Source organism: Drosophila obscura, unplaced genomic scaffold, assembly GCF_018151105.1.
Source record: "Drosophila obscura isolate BZ-5 IFL unplaced genomic scaffold, ASM1815110v1 contig_179, whole genome shotgun sequence".
Classification (NCBI taxonomy): Eukaryota; Metazoa; Arthropoda; class Insecta; order Diptera; family Drosophilidae; genus Drosophila; species Drosophila obscura.
Window position 1 is genome coordinate 42,477 of NW_024542766.1, and position 20,475 is coordinate 62,951.

Genomic DNA, 20,475 nt, shown 5'->3' on the forward strand with positions numbered 1-20,475 from the left:
AAACAATCCAATGAATTCTAAAAACTAACCAATCCTGAACAAAATTTATGAATCTATCGGATAAAATTATTTGTTTAGGGCTGAGAGTCCCAGCTAGCTAGTAATATTAAACGGAATATCAAAATCGAGGAATATCAACGTTGTATGTTTTGAAAAACAATCGATACTATCGTGAGAGCTCTAATAATTATTATTAAAACCATTGAAACCTTTTAGGAACTTGTCCATAGTAAAAATTAGATGCCACCTGTCGATTTGTTTACAAATGTGTCTTCGTATCTTATAGCAGACAATCCAAACATATTAACAGCGCAACGACTGTAGCTCGATACTATCATGATAGTCTCAAAACCATCGATAGTAGAGGCTAGCAGCAAAATATCGATACTATCGATAGTGCCCTCGATGGTTTGACACCTCTACGCTTCAATTTTGTCTTCATTTTGTCGGTCCAGGTCTTTTTAATTCGTTTACGACACGTTTGGTCACTTAATGCATAGAGACATATGCGTGGGAGCATAGCGTATTATCATATCATGCACCACCCAGAAAATTAACGCCGCCTTACATTTGCAAATTAACTGCTATGAGTTCTCCACAAACTCCCGTTTACCGTACGTCAGTAGAACAAAAGAGACATGCTCAAAATGTGGCCAAAAAACACCGTATGGGCATGCCGAAACTGCGTGATATGTTGCGTGAGGTAATGCAAATTTTATCATATTTCATTTTAACACTATATTTATATTTACATTATTCTTTACCTGCAGAAGTACCGTAAACGTATTACAGAGACTCGCACAAGATTAATAGATGCTAACCGCACAGTACAATTGGTAAGTGAATGCCAAAGACTCGAGAAATATATTAAATAATGGTTTTTCACAGAATGAACTTAAGGAATATATTCGCACGGAGCTCAGCGAGTTTGACAAAGATTTGGAGCTGGAGCAGAACATTCTAGACGAATTATTTTCTGATGTAAACGAATGGTATGCTTTGGGCGAACAAAATTTGGAAACGTACGTGGAACCAGACGATCCAATACACCACAATATATTGTGCCCTGTCTGCCTTATAAAACCATTGCAACGTCAGGAAACTGCCTACCTGTGTGAATGTGGAATTAAGTTTGAGCATACATCTAACATGAAACAACTGGAGAGATTGCTACATCAGCAAATTGCATCACATGAAATTAAGTGTACTCAGGCACTACGATTTTTTATAGAGCCTTCCACCGGTCACCTTTACAATATGTGTGGAAGTTGCGATTATTTCTCTTCCGTTTAGTTTATATTAAGATTAACTTTTTAGATGTCTGCGCCCAAGACCGTACATATTGAATACTAAATACAATTTATATAAAAACAAACAACTTAAATAGATTTTATTTAAAAAATAATATCCATACAATATGGATAACTTGAGGAAAATCTTAACCATTTTTGTTTCTGTTTCAAGTGATAGGTAGTTTGAAATTTTATTGAATCATTTGGCTTATGACTCGAAAAATTGAACCAGAATCGCAGTGCTGGAAAGCTTTTTTCAGTGCGCACGTGCAAGATCCCGTACATGTAGCATCGTCTCTACTTTATTTCAGCGGTTTTACGGCGGGTGATCATACGTGTAGTGTGCTGTCAAGCTCCGCCGTAGACGGTTGGCTTCCTCTCTTATTTTCGGAAATCGTGCGCATACCTAATTCTCTCTGTTATTTTGTTTATATTAAAAAAACTATTTAAAAGTAATTGAATAGAGACTAAAATCGCTCCCTTAAAACGAAATTAATTTTGAAGACTACTCGCATAACACCTATTGCAATAGTAGAAATTGCAGTGCAAATTTTCTAATTCGGAATAATTTGTTTACTTTAAAAATTTCTTTTTTTGGTCTTTACAGTGTACAGAAAGTTTTAAAGTAAATACGGAGGGAATCGAATTTATTTATGGATATATATAAAATAATCGTGCGCATTTGGATGGTAATGTCTTAAACTGAAACTTATCGAGCGAAATTTTTGAAGAGATATCTGTACGGGTACGGAAATACCATCTAGTGTGTAAAGTTCAGAAAGGATTACAAATACTGTAAATATTTTGGATATTTTGGTCAATATGACGCAGTTGCTTAATATTATACACTGCAATAATTTAAATGGTCGTTTACGCTCGATTTATGAACATTTAAATACAGATGTTTGTGGCATTGACCGCGTTAAGCTTCTTTTTACTTTTCTAAGCATATTGCTATTACTTTTTGGCTGTGCTTTCGTTTGGAAAAAGTATGAAACGTGAGTATTGATAAGTTAAATACAAATATCGTAGGTTTAGTTTATACGAATCAACTTAACAGGAATAAAAAAATGTTCTATACTCCGTTCATACATATGTACATAGTATTGTTTCTGTTTACTTGCAATCGATTGTCGATTATCAAAATTAACCTGTATGGTTGTGCATATGTGAATAGACATACGAAAAACAAAGGAAAATAGTTTGTTCTTGCCGAAAATAGTGAACAAAATTTAACACTAAGTGTTCCTAACCTGTATATCTGTATATTTTAAAATCCACTTATACGCCAATAATTCATATCCTGAATTAAAGAGTATATGATATCAAGTACGTACTCGACCAAAATCATGAAGGGTTTAATACTTTAATACAGCGGTGCCCAGGCCCATTGCTCCGCGAGCTCTTTTGTTTTTGTAATTGCTACTAGCATAGAAAACCAATTCTTGTCTCCATACACAGTTTGTGCTGTGTACCAGTATACCGAAAGCCCAACACATGCTAACTACGTTGTGTGTATGCGATGCGACCAGCAAAAACCGACTTTGTCTCTTCTCTGATTGGTGTTACCGCCATTTTGTTATGATTTTGTTATTGCTTTTCTTCGAGTTTGCACTGTTCCCTTATTGGTATTAGTGTTTTTATTTGTGAGTATTGATAAGTGCGTTAGCTGATTTTGGGCACCCCTGGCTTAATCTATCTCAATTGCATCTACACTTAAATTTTCTATTTTTGTCTATGAGAATGCACTGAAATTCAAGCAAAAGTGTACTTCTGAAACACATGTGTATACTTATGAAATAAAAACAATACCAAGATGTATGTATGTCTATGTGAATGAACTGGAATTCGAGCGAGCATGTACTTCTGATATGATACTTATGAAATGAAAAACAATATCAATAAGACACATTAATTGTCGAAACTATGATTATATTTTATGTATATTTTACCATCTAAAATATGTTCTAATATGACAACAAGCTCAAAACTTTTCACAAATATCACGAAATTTTTTTATTTCCTTCTTTTTCAATGCAGGTGTAATAAAACATTACTAATGTTTCACAATTTACGTGCAGTTGTGTCACTGCTTATGTTAGCTGGAAATAGCCTGGATCTAGCCAGGAGCTTACTGCCCCAACGCAGTGCCTGGCAGCTCAGTCGTCTGTTTGAGTTAAGGAATAGGGATACACATTTTTTGATTATAATAGGAACGGGAGAAACGTGGAATGCGATTGCTTCCACAATATTGACAATTTTGCTTATGTGTTATTATCGTGTTATAGAGTGCAAGAAGACGACAGGTGAGTCAATATGTCTTAGGTTGTGTAAGGTGCTTGGTATGAAACTCTCGCATTTAATAATCAAGCATATTTTCAACCCTTAGTGTTTTTGTATGCGAGCATTACCGTGGAGGTATTGACTCTCGCTCTGCGTTGCGATGAATTGACAGAGGTTGCTTACTATGAGGATTTACTAGAGCTTCAGACGTGCCTTGTTGGTATGTCTGTTTTGTGTCTGCTGGTATTGGCTTCGTTGGATGGTTACACTATTTATAATGAGGTATAGATTCAACTGGAACGGCAATAGAACAAATTTAAGTTAACTATCTGAAATATTACCGCTTAAAATAAGAGTTATCAAAATATTTATTGTATTCGACACGTAATTAAGTTTAAGTGAAGAATGGGAAACAAGAAGAGGTAGAAAAAACATAGCAGTGTCGTTTGCATGTTCATATTTTAAATAGGTTAATCGCAGATTTTAAGCTTACAGACTTTTATGCTTGGAAAATGGCCTATTTCTAAATTTTGTACAACAGATTTTGCACTTTACTCGTACACAGCTAGAGATTTTTGCATATTCAAAAACTGAAGGCATATGTGTGTCTGGCCAAAGGAAAAATCGCATAGAAAACTAAATTTACAATGGACAAACTAGCTAATGAAACGTGGCCACCCAAGCTTTGTTGATGATCTTTTTCAAACCTATTTAAAAAATTCTATCCCACTGTCACAATTTATATTCAATGGCTTTTTCAGCACTTTCGTGACAATTACGTGGATGAAAATGGAAAAATAGGATATAAACATTCGCTTGCAACATTTTATTCAAAATCGTGTTTCTGGTGGTTGACCCCTTTGCTGTGGTTGGGCCATAAGAAACCACTGGAACTTGAGGATTTGGGTGTAATGAAATTAGAGGATACTGCTAGATCGCACTACGATCACTTTTTGTATGTTTACACAGATGAGATGGTGAGTAGTAGTCTACATATTAATTAGTATATTCAACCTTTAAGTACACATTTTGGTAAAAGATACACCAAATACCAAAATGACAACAAAAATATTATTTTAATACTTTTATAAGTTCTTTTTCCTTTTTCTTGATCAATCATTTTCCAGAAAAAGTCAAATTCATCTCCATCCTTATGGTATTGCTATGTAAAGAACAGTTGGCGCATGTTTGCGTTGGGCGGCATTTTAAAACTGGCGGGAGACTTATTTGCGTTGGTTGGCCCACTTGCAATACAGCAAATAGTTCAATATATAGAAGAGCTTTATGCTCAAACGACAAATCCATCAACACAATCGGTGGTGAAAGGCGAGAGTGGTCAAGCACTAATGTTGGCCTCCAATGTAAGCGGTGATGTGGATCATATTTTCCGTACTAATATTGGCGAAGTACGAATTTACTATGCCACCTGGTCGGAACTGTTAACAAATGGCTGGAGCATTGCTTGGATTGTTCTACTAGCTGCAATGACTCAGGGAGCTTTGTCCCAGGCTTCTACACACATTCTTAATATGACGGGTATCTGGATAAAAACATCCCTACAAGGTCTTATTTACCGAAAGACTTTGCTATTAAATGCAAGCAGCGGCTGTTTTGCTAACAATAGCATACCACAAACTTCATCCTCTACTTCTACTCCGTTAGAAAAGGAACAAAACATCGCCAAAGATAATATGAACACGGATTCTAACTCTACAAAGAAATCACCTCAAGAAAAGATGGGATATGTAGGCGGTGAGTTAGTTTCATTTTGGTTTCGTTTTTGGCAGAGTACAAACTTACAACATTGAAGATCTTGCATTCGAGTAATTTAGCTAACTTTGTATCTCTGTGTTAAAAGAATAATTAAAATTTACATTTCCAGAAGTAATTTTATAAAAGTATCCTAATAATTCTCATTTGACAGATTTAAATCCTTCTTATGACATCGGAAGCATTACCAATCATATGACGGAAGATACACTTAACATAATGCAATTTTTCTGGATTGCCCACTATGCATGGGCTATACCATTTAAGGTTTGTACCGAGATAAGCTAAAACTGGGCTATGATAAACTAAAACGTCCATCCCTAGAAAGATCAAAACCGATTTATATTTCGATTAAATTAATCATTAAGATTCGATAAACTATTAATGTTACTGTATTACATTACTAATATACTAATGTCATTTGTTCTTTTAAATAAAAATGTAGGAATTAAAGTGGGCAATTTTATACTTCCAGATATCAGTGGTAATTTACTTTCTCTATCTTAAGCTGGGGATCAGTGCTGTCATTGGAGCCATTGTGTGTATACTAATAATGACGCCATTGCAATTTTTCATAGGAAATGCAATGTCGAAAAACAGCGAAGTTATTGCGGTTTGTATATATTCGTAACTATTCTAGTATATATATAGATTCCACATCCAAAAATAAATTGATTTCTAGATGAGCATATTAAAAGATATCTTTTCGATGTTTTAAACAGAAATATACTGATGAACGATTAAAAAAAATACACGAAACATTGATTGGCATCAAAGTTATAAAGCTAAATGCCTGGGATGAGGTATTCTTTAAAAAAATTCAAGTGGCTCGCAAAAAGGAACTCACATATCTCAACAAAGATGCCATATTTTGGACGTTAATGAGTAAGAGTACATTTGCGATATGCCGACATTCAAAACTAATTTTATTTTTTAAAACAGCTATACTTACACATATTTCGACAGTGCTAATCACTTTTGTGACTTTAGGTGTTTATGTTTGGCTACCTAGGGAGGCGAACCTTAATTTAAACGCTAGTCGATTGTTCTCTGCATTGGCCCTTTTTCAGCAGCTAACAGTTCCTCTGTTGATTTTTCCGATAACTGTCCCAATTATTATAGCAGCCAGAGTATCAACGCGTCGCCTGGAGCGATTTTTTGAGGCAAGTGAGATACAGAAACAGTTTGAGGGCATTCGAAACATGGCCCGGATATTAAGCAAGAGTGATGCTTCGTTGGACATGTATGAAACGCAGGAGAAGTCTAATATGACAATGCGCACGGCACAGACAGAGAACATGCTGAATGAAAAGCATATTGCGCAACGAATAGAACGGCCCATATCGACGTCAGCAATAGAGGACAATTCTCTGCCAATTACCAAGACCTATCTACCGAACAGTCGCGAAGAACAGCTTGGAGCCATTTCTCCATCGTTTTTTCAAGAGGTGGGGCATCAGAAGCTCGTACAACAGCGTCGTGAACTGCTTCGCAATACACCGTACGTAGCCATCAGGCCTCCAAAACTGCGGGGAAGCTTAGTAGAGAAAAATCAGGAATTCTCAGTGATGCGAGCTAGGAACACGGATAGCTGGAGACGTGATTCACTCCTGCTAAAAATGCCCGATGACATTGCTGTGTCGATCAATGACGGTCTTTTCACATGGCATCCGGAAAGTCACATTCCAATGGTTCAATTACATATTAAAGGGATAGTCATACCAAAGGGCAAACTGACGGTTGTTGTCGGAAAAAATGGTAGTGGGAAGACATCCCTCTTGTCGGCTTTACTCATGGAGATGCCACTGTTAGCGGGAAATATGTTTTGGCACAAGTAAGTAGACCATTGCTACTAGTTTTAACTTATAGAAAAATCGAATTCAGAATTTAAAGATGTTTTAAGCAGAGTCGTATTCCTCTTAGTAAGCTTATTTTCTTACCTGAACTTTTTTCTAGTCTATTTTCTTATTTTTAAGATTAAGCACGTTTCGTTGTCTGCTTACACGGTTCAACAACAAAATGTCCTTTTATGTAAATTTGTTTAGCTGTTTATGTGCTTATTTTAAGTTCTACTCACAGAAACCCCTTGCGGTATCGTGGATAAGTTTCTTTGCTCATTTATCACATTTAATTGCATAATTTGAACCTGTTTGCGTAGGCAATCTACCCCAGTACACATAGCTTTTTTTAGCCTTTGAACTACCGGCAGAAGTATTTGTGGTATTGTTTAGATTATCATATAGAATTTTATCGTTGTCTTTAAGTAGCTACGAAATAGATTAAATTGAGTTTCCAATAAATTATTTGGTATAAGCTCCTCATACTTAATGAATCCTTGACTCTCTGGAATAGTTTTAGCTACTTTAGTGAAAGAAGTCACAGCAGTCGCTCAAATTATTTTATCAGTCGTTTCAATGCACACCACGTGATTCAGTAATTTATCAGAAAATGACTGTGTAAGTTGTTAATTTTATTGCACATAAAATAAAAATGGCATCGCCCTGCGCCACTCTATTCCTGAATCAAGCAGTGTCCTCGGAGTGGTGGGAGGGTCGATTGCAAGCATATAAAAATGCATTGAACAAGTTAAAGTTGTGAACCAATTCGATCTTTTCTTTTCACTGGCATCCTTTGGCGAACGGAAAATGTGCAATAATTTCAATTACTGTAATAAATGTCTGTGTCAGTTTAAAAATATTTTTTTTTGCATTGGTGTTTTCAACGTTCCTTTTTTTTATATTTTGTTCCTGTGCAAATATAGTTGACTTATTTATGTACGTTCCCGGCCACACAAATTAAAGAAAATGATATATGAATATATTTTGTTTCAAATAAACTTTTTTAAGTTTTTAACTAGGAACAGCGTCGGTGATACGTTACAGGCCCATTATGTGATTCCTGGTGCATCACTTACGCCTTTTATTTTAGTGCTTTCTCGGACATGCCTCTATAGAATAGGAGTACATATTCCGAGACATGCCGGCATACAAGGGAACAATGTCCACAATCCAACCACCAATTTTAGTCGTACCATTGCCGGAAATCAACAATATTGAACTCTTGTCAAGCATACTAAAGAACGATTACTTACTATACCAAAGCAATTTACTGACCACTATGCACATTAACACAGCTTTCAGTGGATGGCAAACGGAATATCACGTCTATACGCAAAATCTTCTCAAGAGAATTGTTTTTAAGTTTCAAAGGCTTACTTTCATCGTTCACAAATCTCATTTTTTCGGATTTTTTTTCTTCCAGAACATCTACGATTTCTTATGTGTCGCAACAACCTTGGCTCCTCAATGACACAATCCGGGAAAACATTCTTTTCGGCGAGTCTTTTCGACCCAGTCGTTACGATTTTGTGATACAGGCATGTGCTCTTAAGCCTGACATTGAAATAATGCCAAAAAGCGATTTCACCATTATCGGAGAACGTGGAATTAATTTATCAGGCGGACAGATACAGCGAATTGCTATTGCGCGTGCGATCTATTCTTCGGCTAATGTGGTCATAATGGTAAATATACCTTGAACTAACCAAACTTCAGAATTTCTGTTTTTTAATCAAACTGCAAGAACTATTTACGACTATCTACATATGTACAAATGATAAAGGCAAAACAATGGTGAAGTAGAGCTGTAAGCTTTTCGTACTTGGTTTCATTGCAAACTACTTTAGAGACACTGTAGGTAATAGAAATATGTTGAAAGGGTAGGAGAAATACGAAAGGAAAATACACTTAACGAATGGTAAGGTGGAGTGAATTGGCTGAAAATTGGAGAAAATAAGACTGCTAGCTCGCAACGCAGAGAAAAAAAAATTCAGATTTTCTCCAATATTTTATACCTTACCTTACTATCTTCTGCAGGAATAGTACTTACCGGGATAATAAATTATGTAGCTATAATAAGAATGATCGATTTGAATGAATCGAGTAATCTTTTACTGGTGTGTCTGTAGTTTAGTGCTACCGATGTATCCCATCAATTATACATTGTTTTATTTATTTTTCTACCAAAATGTCGTTCGATCAGAAAGAGATTTTCAGTTTAATGTACAAGCTAGCGCGGCTTATAGTTCCTGACACTCGTGTTGAATATGATTCAATGGGGGCCATTCATGTGCCCCTCGATCGTCTGTATGGTCCGCAAACAATGCGTTGTTTACTGAAGTTTCCAATTGGTGGAGTTAATGAACGCATGCCAGTATGAAAATTTAAGTATTGTAATTATTTAAAGTTAATAGGTTTTGTTTACAGAGACCACTTATTATAGCATTGGCCATTATCAAAAAAGCCGTTGCAGAGGCCAATAAAATGTTCGGTCTAGAAGAGCGGTTGTGCGAGGCTATCTCTCAGGCTTGCGACGATATTATATCTGGCAAACTTTACGATGAGGAACATTTTCCACTAGTTATATGGCAATCTGGCTCTGGCACACACACAAATATGAACGTAAATGAGGTAATTTGCAATCGTGCAATCGAGATACTCGGTGGTCAGCTGGGTACAAAAAAGCCGGTGGATCCAGATGACCATGTGAACCGATCACAAAGCTCCAATGACACCTTTTCTACGGCTATTAACATCGCAGTCGTTATGCAGTTACGCGATAAACTGTATCCAGCGTTGTCGCTGATTATTGATATATTAGATAAAAAGTCAAATCAGTGTAAGGACATTATCAAAATTGGACGTACCCATCTAATGGACGCTGTTCCACTGACACTCGGGCAAGAATTAAGCGGCTATAAGCAACAACTTGTCAACTGCCGGGAACGATTAGACACTAGTCTAAGCCGGCTATATCAACTCTCTCTTGGCGGCACCACGGTCGGAACAGGATTCAACACTAAAAAGGGGCTTGCAGCTGAATGTGTGAAAGGTGTATCCAAAATAACAAGTCTACCTTTTGTTGATGCACCTAACTTGTTTGAATCTATTTCGTCATGTGATGCCATAGTTGAAGTTCATGGCGAGCTTAACACTCTAGCAGCAAGTACAATGAAGATAGCGAATGATATTCGGTTCTTAGGATCAGGTCCCCGATGCGGTTTGGCTGAGCTGAAACTCACAGAAAATGAACCGGGTAGCTCGATTATGCCAGGTAAAACGAATCCGACGCAATGCGAAGCTCTCACCATGATTTGTGCTCAGGTCATGGGCAATCAAGTAGCAGTTACAATAGGAGGTTGCAGTGGAAACTTTCAACTTAATTGCTTCATGCCGATGATTGCATCAAATGTGCTACGCTCGATAACACTTTTAGGAGATGGAATTAAATCTTTTAGTAATAACTGCCTCAGCAGTATCGAACCAAATATAGTCAGGATAAATAATATTATGAGTGAGTCTCTGATGTTGGTCACTGCTTTAAGTCCTCATGTTGGGTATGAGCGGTCAGCTGCAATAGCTAAAGCAGCACATCAAAATAACACAACTCTCAGGGAGGAAGCTATTATTGCAGGCATTTCGAAGGATGACTTTGATCAGTGGGTGCGACCTGATAAGATGTTGGGTCCCAATTAGCTGTTCTAATAAATTTTAAATAAAGTAATCATTATAATCATATCTATTTGGTGATTCCCTTAATTAAAATATATTGCTAATATTGTTAAAATGAAATTCATAAATCTGTACAAATATATATTTTTGAACAGGATGATCCACTGTCTTCGCTCGATAATGAGGTCGGTGACCATATATTTCAGCATTGCGTGAGCCATATGCTACTGAAGTCAAATCGTACCTTTATACTTGTGACACCAAAGTTACATCACATAAAAGAGGCGGATTACGTAAGTCTTGAAACAGACATTGTGCTATTTCCCCGGAGAGACTCTAAAATACCCGTAGCCGATACCAAATTCTAGTTTATGGATGTTTAGAATCAAGTTAGACAGAAAACAGAAGTAATCGTTGGTTCTTTTTTATTACGTTAACTGACAGGTAATCGTTATGAAAAAAGGTCGTCTTCAAGCTTGCGGCAGTTATGTTGACATTGAAGCAACGCATCCAAAGATACCCGTGAAATGGAAATCTATAAATGCACTATCAAATGCAAAGAAACAAAATGATTTACAAAAGTGAGTATGTTATTATTAGATATTAATTGAAGTTCAGTATGTTTTGTTTTCAAAACAAACAATTATTTTTTTTCTACAGCCATGTTGAACGAACGGCATCTGAACGCTGGAAGTTGCTAAAGAATGTGAGTAAATTAGGACTTCAGCGCTCGATTTCAGTGACCACAGATGAAAATGGTAGAAGCAATACCGCTGGACATGATGACAGCGTTTCTTTATCAGTGGCTAATATGCAAGATGTTGACATTGAGGAGGATGAAGAGGACAATGAGATATCAGCAGTAAATGCATAGACAATTTATATCCTGATTAGTTTTTGGACAGTGTATGATTTTCTTTTTAGCCTTATCTTCTTTCTAATGGAAACTGCTGTAGCTATAATTTGAAACGAAAGCGATCGAGCGTCTATGGCTCACGCCATCTTATATATGATGTACCTTTACCAATTGATGAGTGCCAGGCAGATGATGTCATTATGCGCCCACGTCGTCGGCAAATGATAAATCGTCGAGGTGGTAGGACTACTACTTCTTGGCATAGATTAAGCGGTCTGAGCACGCTAACGGCTACGTCAGCTTCAAGTTCTAACAGTGGAAATCCAATTCATCGCAGCGGGTTAACTTCCAGCGATAGTAGCTATACAGAGAGCAGTGCAGATGGGATCTGCGAGATGGCTATGCCATCGTTGTTTCAAGAACCACGAATAAAATCATGGCAGCCAAAAAAAAACATACAGCATCAGCCGCTGGTGCGGAATGCGTCATCACCGCCGGCCATGGAAGTGACGATTGATAATCCTCAATACACAGAGTTGGGGATAAAAATGGATACAAAGACAAAAGCAACATCGGAGGATCAGGTTCATGGCAGCTTTCAGCAGTTTTTGCGACGTATGACCATGCGGCGTACCAATAAGCCCATACACCATCATCAACCACTGAGCGCCACCAACTCGATTCTGTGAGTAATTTATTGGCGTAGTCGTTTTATGCAATATTTTTGTGTTGCTCTTATTTTCGTTCGTTACACGCATTTTTAGGAGCATCTCAGAAGAATCTGCCGCTACTTCTGCTTTTCCAGTTGCTGATAGTCGTTCACTGCCCTCCTCATCTACTAGCATATATAATCCAGATGCAAAAGAACATTTTAAACCACCGAATGATTTAGAGGGAAAGCTGGATAAGCAGCTGCTATTGATGAATGCGACGGAAAAAAGTAGGCTATACCAATTAAGTGAATTATAAACATGATTTATGTAGGGGAGTGTAAGGTATCCTGGCGTGTAAGGTATGGTGGCGGACTTGTCAAATCTGGCATGTAACGTCACATCAGAAACGCCTTTTTACTGTGGTGGATGTATATTATCGTGCTGACATTTTATACGCAGTAGTATTAATGAGGGGACGTTTGCTTTGTTCTCTAAGTGATTTTCTCTATGATACTCTACGATACTTTTCCGTGGCTGCCACAGATTTTTTTCCTTAGTGGGGGCCGAAGGGGGCGGGGCGAAATTTTAAAATACACTTGTAACAGTGTGATATTACATGAGTCTGGACACAAAATTTCTCTAGCTCTAGAGTCTAGACGGACGGACAGACATAGCTATATCGACTCGGCTATTGATGCTGATCAAGAATATATTTGCTATATGCCAAGCTTGAAAAATGATTTTTAATACTTTTAATAAATGATTTTCACATCTACATAATGTTTTAGTTGAATACACCAATCCGCCACCATACCTTACAACTTTCGAAAATACAAAAAATCAATGGTTTACGCCAAGAGCTGTAAAAAAAAAATGAAAAGCGTCCACCAAAATCTGAATTTACAAAGATTTCTAAGAATCTTTTACCAAAAAACTATGTGTCTAAAATCAATTCCTAGCTCCCGCTGATAAGCATTAAAATTTCTCGAATAATTGTTGACCTGCCCTACAGGGCATACTCCCTCATACTTGACAAGGCACAAAACTTTTCCCCGGCTTTATTAATCTATAAATATTTTCAGGATAAGTCTATGAATTTCAAAATGAAAACTTTCAATTTAATTAGTTGTACAATTTAATAGATTTAAAAACATGTGTTGTATGATTTCTTTTAAAAATACAACTGTTTTTATGCATGTATATCGTACAGGTGTAAATATAGACCGCAACCTTACTAAAGAACCCAGCAGAGACGTTGAAGTATCAAACGTGACATCACTTACGCCAGTGCTTTGCGGGGGTAATATGGAAACATTCGCAGATACCGAGAATGAATTGATACCAATGTCAAAATCTACAATTGATACTGAACGAAAATATGGAAAAATATCGCATCAAATATATCTGATGTATATACGCGCCTCTGGTGTGCCCATAATCACTGTATTTTTTATCACTGCACTAATTTGGCAATGTTTGCGTGTCTACACGGACGTTTGGCTGCAGCATTGGAGCGATGTCCATATCCAGACACAGGACGTGAGGAAAGAGGAGGGCCACGAAGTCACGTACTATTTCTGCATGTATGCCGCAATTTCGTGTGTTTGCATTATAATGGCCATGATATCAACACCGGCCGGACAATGGGCCGGCTGTAATGCCCGTCGTAATTTGCACGATAAGCTGCTCCAATCGATTTTGCATAAAACGTTGCATTTTTTCCAAGTTACACCGCTCGGACGTATTGTGAATCGTTTCAGCAACGATATGACGATCATTGATAAGGTACGATTTGTTATTTTTGTTATCACCCATAGTCGCTGCTCTTTATCCGTGTTAACCAATTTGCCTTCACGTATTTTTCCCATTGACATAGTTTTTCTGTTTTAGTATAAAATATGAGCACATTGCTCCTGCAGATATACTCGTATTTTGTTTCTTTGGCGAAGATTTCTCTGTGATAGGCACGCGTTGTTTTATCTTTGGCTATGTTAATTCGACATTCGACATACTACAGTACATATGTATATAAATCATCAGTGGAAAAAAGACTTATTGTATAACTCACTATCTATTTATTTTCAAATTGACGGAATAGTGGATGGAGACATTTTCAGAACAGAGCGAAATTATTTGATCCTCATAATAAAATTCTTTTTTTATTCATAGAAAATTGCCGCAACTTGTCAAAGGTTGCTACAATTTAGTTTGCTCTGCATTTCCGCCATTTTGATAAATGTGAGCATTACTCGATGGTTTTTTGCCTTCACACTTCCTATCTGTGGAGCCTACTATATAATACAAAAGTTCTACAGGTGCTCAGCGCGGTAAGCAAGCAAAAAAAATGAAGGTTTTAAACACGGTATGAACAGCATTTAACTTTATCGCTTACCCCTAATATTAGAATTTGTTTATGGTCATGCCGTTTTAAAGCCTTTATTTTGTTGGCATCATTTTATGATTTGTTTTTTATTTGTCCTTTTTAGTGAATTACAACGTATTGAAAATGCCACTAACTCTCCGGTTATTTCGCATTTATCGGAAACAATACAAGGTGTGACCACAATACGAGCATACAATCAGCAGGCACGTTTCACCGAGATTATCTTCAAACGTCTTGAAGCCAACACGATTGCATTTGCGTTACTGAATACGAGTAACCGCTGGCTTGGCATATCATTGGTAACTGCTTTAAATATTTTCCTTAGCGTTGTTGCTCTACGTTGGTGAATTTGGCAATTACATACATATTTGATTTTTGTAATGTTTGCTTATGTGGATTAATCTAATATTTAGGAAAACGTGTTATTTAGAAAATAACAGAAAGGCTCAAGTTGTCCTTTTAATATATGTATAGCCCTCGAGCAAATTATCTTAGCACTCTATTTCCTTTCTCTTTATCTTCCCCGCTCTGTGTAATTATTTTTCTCGTATATTTGTATTTTTTCAGGACTATTTAGGTGGATGCATTGTTTTTGTGGCCATTGTGACGTCACTGGCAACAGCAAGCATCAGTTGCAGCAACTACAGATATGCCAGGGACGTAGCAGAAACTTATTCTAACAAGAGCACGACAGACCTCTCTTCGGAACTGAGGCCAACGCCATCGTTTGTCGGTCTGGCCATAAACTACACGTTGTTGGTGCCGATTTACCTTAATTGGGTTGTAAAACTTTTGGCTGATATGGAGATGTATGCGGGCTCGGTGGAACGCATTGCACATTATGCCAAGGGACAGGAGTCGGATTTGGAAGCGACCGAAAAAATAAGCAATGAAGTCGATAGGTCGTCCTTGTCCACGTCAATGTGGACTGCTGGTGACAAAGTTTACCCAAGCGCAACGACAGCTGCCGTTGATGTTGATGAAGATATAGGTGGAGATGGAGAAAATGCTGATAAATTAAATGCAGGCAATGCAACCGGCGACGGCAATCACTTAAACTTACACACGGCGACAGCTGCTGACAAGTTACAGAAGGAGGCGACAAAGACGTCGGTGATTAAAGATAAGAAACTGCCACCACACAGTGGAAAGGTCGATCTGTCTAATGAGCCAGCTAGAAGGCTAGAGTCCTGTCAGCTCAAACGATGTAAGTTTAGAGGAGTTTGTAATACTTGTCATTGGTTTCATGTATTAACTAGGCACAATTGGAGAACAATTGAGTAAGCAGTGTTATTATAATTTGTTTATGATATGGCTTGCATATATGTAGAGTGGTTATTTTTACTAAGTCTTATACAATCAATTTACATAGTGTTAAATTAATTTTTTGTAGACCAGAGCGTACCAATTTCTTGGCCTCAAAGAGGCGACATTAGTTTCCAAAATGTCAGCCTGCGTTATGAAGGCCAAACACAGAATGTTATCAGCGGCCTCACATTAAAAATACCATCAGGTCAACGAGTGAGTATCAAAGCTTTATCTTCTGGTTATGCGCTGATGATGTTTTAATAATTTTGATTATCTAATCATATAGTACATATGTATAGAAAATATGTATGTTAATCTTAGTTTGTCATTCATTTCACAGCTAATGTACACGTTTTGCGTGGAAGAATACTAAGAATACTCTTGTATTCACTAGATTATTAACTAACTTTTACCCTGTACTCTGTCTACAGATTGGCATCTGTGGTCGTACTGGCAGCGGTAAATCTTCTTTGGGTTTGTCTCTATTCGGTGTATTACAAATTACAAGTGGAAACATTTTTATTGATGAGATGAACATTAAACAAATCCGACCAGAAGAGCTGCGAACGAGATTATCGATAATTCCCCAGGACGTGCATTTGTTCAATACTACAATACGAGAAAATCTTGACCCCCATGGTTATTATTCGGACTTACAGTTGTGGAACTGCCTTGAGTTGGCGCAGTTAAAAGAGTTTGTCAAAAGGAATCTACCGTTGGGATTAGGTACGGCCACTGTTTTCTGTGTTTTCTTGGTTAGGTGAACTAAAACTAGAAAACAGCAAATGAATAGTTATTTTTGTCCTAAGTCACTTATATCTCAATTGCTTTGCAGATACCGTTATTATTAATGGTGCCATTAACTTAAGCGCTGGCCAACGGCAATTGCTGTGCCTTGCACGGGCAATTCTACGCGGCTCCGTTTGCTTGGTACTGGACGAAGCAACAAGTGCTCTGGATAGTGGTACGGAGACAGCACTACTGAAGGCCGCAAATAAGGCATTCCAGGGCCGAACAATCATAGCCATTGCCGTGAGTTTTTTTTTTGTGAGGGTAATATAAGGTTCTTGTATCGATCATTTTTATATTTTTTCAGCACCGGCTGACAACTATTCTGGAATATGACCGTTTAATTGTGATGGAAAATGGTCGCATCATTGAGGATGGAAATCCAAAAATTCTGCAACAGCTTTCAGGTTCTGCTTTTAATGGCTACTTCAAAAACGTTCAGCAAAGTCGTAGAATTTCCTTCGAATAAAGCGATTGCGCATAATAAATACATTAATATTGTTCTATATCCGTAAACTTACTTGTATGTATGTATATCATTTTTAATATATTAGATTTACTGTAATTTAAGTTAACCTATTGTAAATGAATGGCTATACATATTTATAATAATACGAAATTGAAGAAGTTTTCTATTGTAGATATGTTTGTGTGTTACTCAAAACGTGGATTTGTAATTTAAACTAACCAACTGCAAAAACAAAAAAGCATATAATAAAATGTAGATCAAGCCAATTATAGTTAGAGTTTAGTCGATATCTAACTCGGCACTTGAAACTTGTATGAATTTTCAACGAACATTCAGTACATATTTATAAATTTATGCCGGAATATAGCACTTAGCAACTTTTTATAATACAGCCGGAGTATACGGTTTTATGGTGTACAAAGCCAAAAGTATGGCGAATAAATTGATTGTTAAATGGATCTGGAAAGTGGGCAGAAAAAGGCAGGCCAATTTTAATGATTTGTGCGCTCACTTTGAATGCATATTTGAAGTACTTGGGCTGGATGGCTTTTAGCCGAGCAGGCAATTAATGTTAATTGACGATTGGGAGCGTGAATTGGGAAGTAGACTCAGAAATTCAAACAACTTTTTAGTAAGAGGATTTGATTTTTTTGAGTGACGGTTCTTGATATCCTTGAATTCGTAAGAAAAATGTCTGTATCCTTTAGTATGAGGCCTTTTGAGGGTAGGGTAAAATACCATATGGACAATTTGCAATGGAGGATGGAATAAAAGTTTTAAGGTAGATATATAACATATGGGCATTTCTCAGGAGGGGTCACCGAGACCAACAAATTTAATGTTGATAAAATCACATTTGCATATAATTGTTGCGATGTAATTATCTAAATTTAATGAACGACATTTTATCTACCAAATTGACATATAATTTCATTAACTTGATGTGAAAACCTATTCAAATAAGCAAAAATTACCTTTTTCGGTATTTTTTGGTATACCATATGCCCATATGCCCATGCCCATATATAACATAGTTTGTTATAGTTGGATTTAGTTCAGTAATATTATTCAGATATATTTGTGATATAAATGCGCTTAAGTGCATAAAAACTTGTATATCTTAATGCGCATTTTAAACTGCCTTAGTTTTTTTTTCCTGTTGCAGTTTGTTTTTATTAAATTATTCTTGTACACACTTGTACTCTAATACCAAGCCATACTTGGATTTAACACGCATGAGCGCTTGCCTTCTTTGCTGCTGTCTGTCGCTCTAATAAAAGAAATCTGTCAAATTCAAACGCTCGTAAACGTATTGTACAGCCAGCCATCCAAGCTACGACATGGCTATGAGGTTTTGTAACTGTTTACCCCGTCAGACTTTACCCCATCATACCAAATGTGTACCAGAACAGAACTATACCAGCTAGACAGACTGTAAAAAGTATTCGTTCAATTTGTTGACTTTGCTATTCTTTTGCATAAAAGGCGATATGACTAGACCAGTCTAGATACTGCGACATGTTCTATGACATTTAAACATTACACAAAGCTTAGGAGCGTTTCAACACAAAAAAAAATATATATATACATGCAAAAGCAACCAAAAATTGCGAAGAGAAACAGACTTTGAGAGCCAAATTGCACAGTTCAATCAATATAACTTAAATGAATGGCTAAAATCAAAAATTGAATCAAAAAGTAATCCACAAAGTCGGTATGGCATATGCAGTGTGGGTGTCACACACATGCACCCATATATTACTTGTTAGTTGATGACCTACTGAACGAATATAACTGAGCATAAAATCTGTAACATAGTTCTAGGCGCTGTATCTGCAAATTAAAGAGAGAATGAGAGAGACCAAGCGAATGTTCTCTATACAGCATCCAGCCGAAGTAATGTTCGGAATGAATCGGAAGCTGTCGTTTCAGTTCGTATCATAATACAACCCTGTCTAGCGAATTTGGATGCTGTTGCGTTGAGGTTATCCTCAAAAGTTCGGTGTCTGCCTACACGTGCGGTCGTCCTGCGGATTGTAAATTCCTCCCTTATAAACCATAATTTCTTTGCGACGCGTGATCTTTGCGTCTCTTTTGATTAACAGAATATTGCTTCGGGCTATACATTCGAAAAAAAATTAGATTTGCGAATAAATTGTGTTGTGTCCTATAACTGAACGAAATGTGTGTGTAGCTGTGACTGTAAATTTCATTATTATCTCGCCGTACGTCCAACTGAATATAATTTCGTTTTTAGTTAACTGAAACGTTATACATATGTCGCGTCTAGTGGTGAACAGTGAGCAGTAGGAAGAAGTGTAGTGCTGGTAAAGATTTCTGCTTGTGCACTTATAATTATAGTTGTGTCGCTTCCAATTATCATACAATTCATTTGAAACCATAGCTATCACTATTATACGTTGTAGTCCGAAGATTTAATTAATTGAATTCATTGGTTTTTTACATGAGCACGAGAAAGTGAAAAGAAAGTAGGAGAATGTGTAATCTTGCTACGGCAACCAAAAAACTGCTGTCAAACGCGATGTGCCCTTATAATCAACGACTACCTTATATGCAAGTCAAAGGAAATATTTTTACTCTTCAAAATAAAACACCTCCAAGTATGTTGGCATTTGTGATTGTTGCTTGTACTTCGCATTAGCATAATTAAAATTTGCCAAATGGATTAAAGCAAACACTAGACGCGAAGCAGAGCTCCATTAACTGGGCTTTCTAAAGTCAACATAGACCGACTTGACCTATCGTATGCCTTGTGCTACCGCAAAGCATGAAACAGACTTTATTACACATATGTATTTATGTTTATATGTGCACAAATTTGTGTGTGTGAATTTGTGTTTGTAATATCCTTGAACTTTATTGTTTGTATATCAGTGGTTTGCACGTTCTGTGCGGGCAGGCTTTTAGACCCACAGTGCCATTTCCTTGGACTTGTTCTATGGTGAATGCTTGTTTTCGTTCGCGTGTTTTTTGTATTACAAACTGTCAGTCGCAACAATACTTCGTTCTACAATTGAAAATACATATTTTTAGACACTTTTCAAAAAATTCTACTATTTGTTAGTTTATATTGCAACTATTTTCTAGGACCCTTAATAGTAAAAAGTTATGACTGAAACGTTAATTTTATGCCCATTTTTT

At 36.8% G+C, this 20,475-nt stretch overlaps 4 protein-coding genes across 8 annotated transcripts in view; all 4 read left to right on the top strand.

Moving 5' to 3' along the window:
- The first annotated feature begins 394 nt into the window (after window positions 1-394).
- On the top strand, window positions 395-1,384 carry LOC111074179 (RIP-like protein). Its single transcript, XM_022366879.1, has 3 exons — window positions 395-703; window positions 771-836; window positions 889-1,384. The coding sequence occupies exons 1-3, from the start codon at window positions 587-589 to the stop codon at window positions 1,291-1,293; spliced, it is 588 nt and encodes a 195-aa protein (XP_022222571.1). The 5' UTR covers window positions 395-586; the 3' UTR covers window positions 1,294-1,384.
- Window positions 1,385-1,654: 270 nt separating this feature from the next.
- On the top strand, window positions 1,655-17,749 carry LOC111074168 (ATP-binding cassette sub-family C member Sur). Of its 3 annotated transcripts, none has more exons than XM_022366853.2 (24): window positions 1,655-1,744; window positions 1,900-2,290; window positions 3,333-3,598; window positions 3,664-3,857; window positions 4,337-4,552; window positions 4,703-5,327; window positions 5,500-5,612; window positions 5,821-5,958; window positions 6,068-6,230; window positions 6,288-7,179; window positions 8,607-8,868; window positions 11,011-11,148; window positions 11,300-11,436; window positions 11,516-11,717; window positions 11,780-12,396; window positions 12,476-12,651; window positions 13,575-14,149; window positions 14,534-14,691; window positions 14,851-15,046; window positions 15,315-15,954; window positions 16,141-16,268; window positions 16,487-16,781; window positions 16,891-17,087; window positions 17,152-17,747. In XM_022366853.2, the coding sequence occupies exons 2-24, from the start codon at window positions 2,115-2,117 to the stop codon at window positions 17,311-17,313; spliced, it is 6,666 nt and encodes a 2,221-aa protein (XP_022222545.2). In that variant the 5' UTR covers window positions 1,655-1,744; window positions 1,900-2,114; the 3' UTR covers window positions 17,314-17,747. The 3 variants fall into 3 exon arrangements, with proteins under 3 accessions (XP_022222545.2, XP_022222546.2, XP_022222548.2); XM_022366854.2 differs by having other exon boundaries at window positions 3,682-3,857; XM_022366856.2 differs by lacking the exons at window positions 14,534-14,691; window positions 14,851-15,046 and having other exon boundaries at window positions 17,152-17,749.
- Window positions 9,318-10,967, top strand: LOC111074174 (probable fumarate hydratase, mitochondrial). The gene is made up of 2 exons (XM_022366872.2): window positions 9,318-9,557; window positions 9,611-10,967. The coding sequence occupies exons 1-2, from the start codon at window positions 9,372-9,374 to the stop codon at window positions 10,877-10,879; spliced, it is 1,455 nt and encodes a 484-aa protein (XP_022222564.2). The 5' UTR covers window positions 9,318-9,371; the 3' UTR covers window positions 10,880-10,967.
- A 1,576-nt stretch (window positions 17,750-19,325) lies between the features above and the next one.
- LOC111074169 overlaps window positions 19,326-20,475 on the top strand; it is an 80,021-nt gene continuing 78,871 nt past the window's right edge. For 2 of the 3 annotated variants that reach the window (XM_022366857.2, XM_022366858.2), the window contains exon 1: window positions 19,329-19,640. The gene's annotated coding sequence lies outside the window, so the exon portion shown is untranslated. Of the gene's footprint in view, window positions 19,641-20,475 lie in introns of all 3 variants that reach the window. The other variant, XM_022366862.2, reaches the window with a different exon arrangement.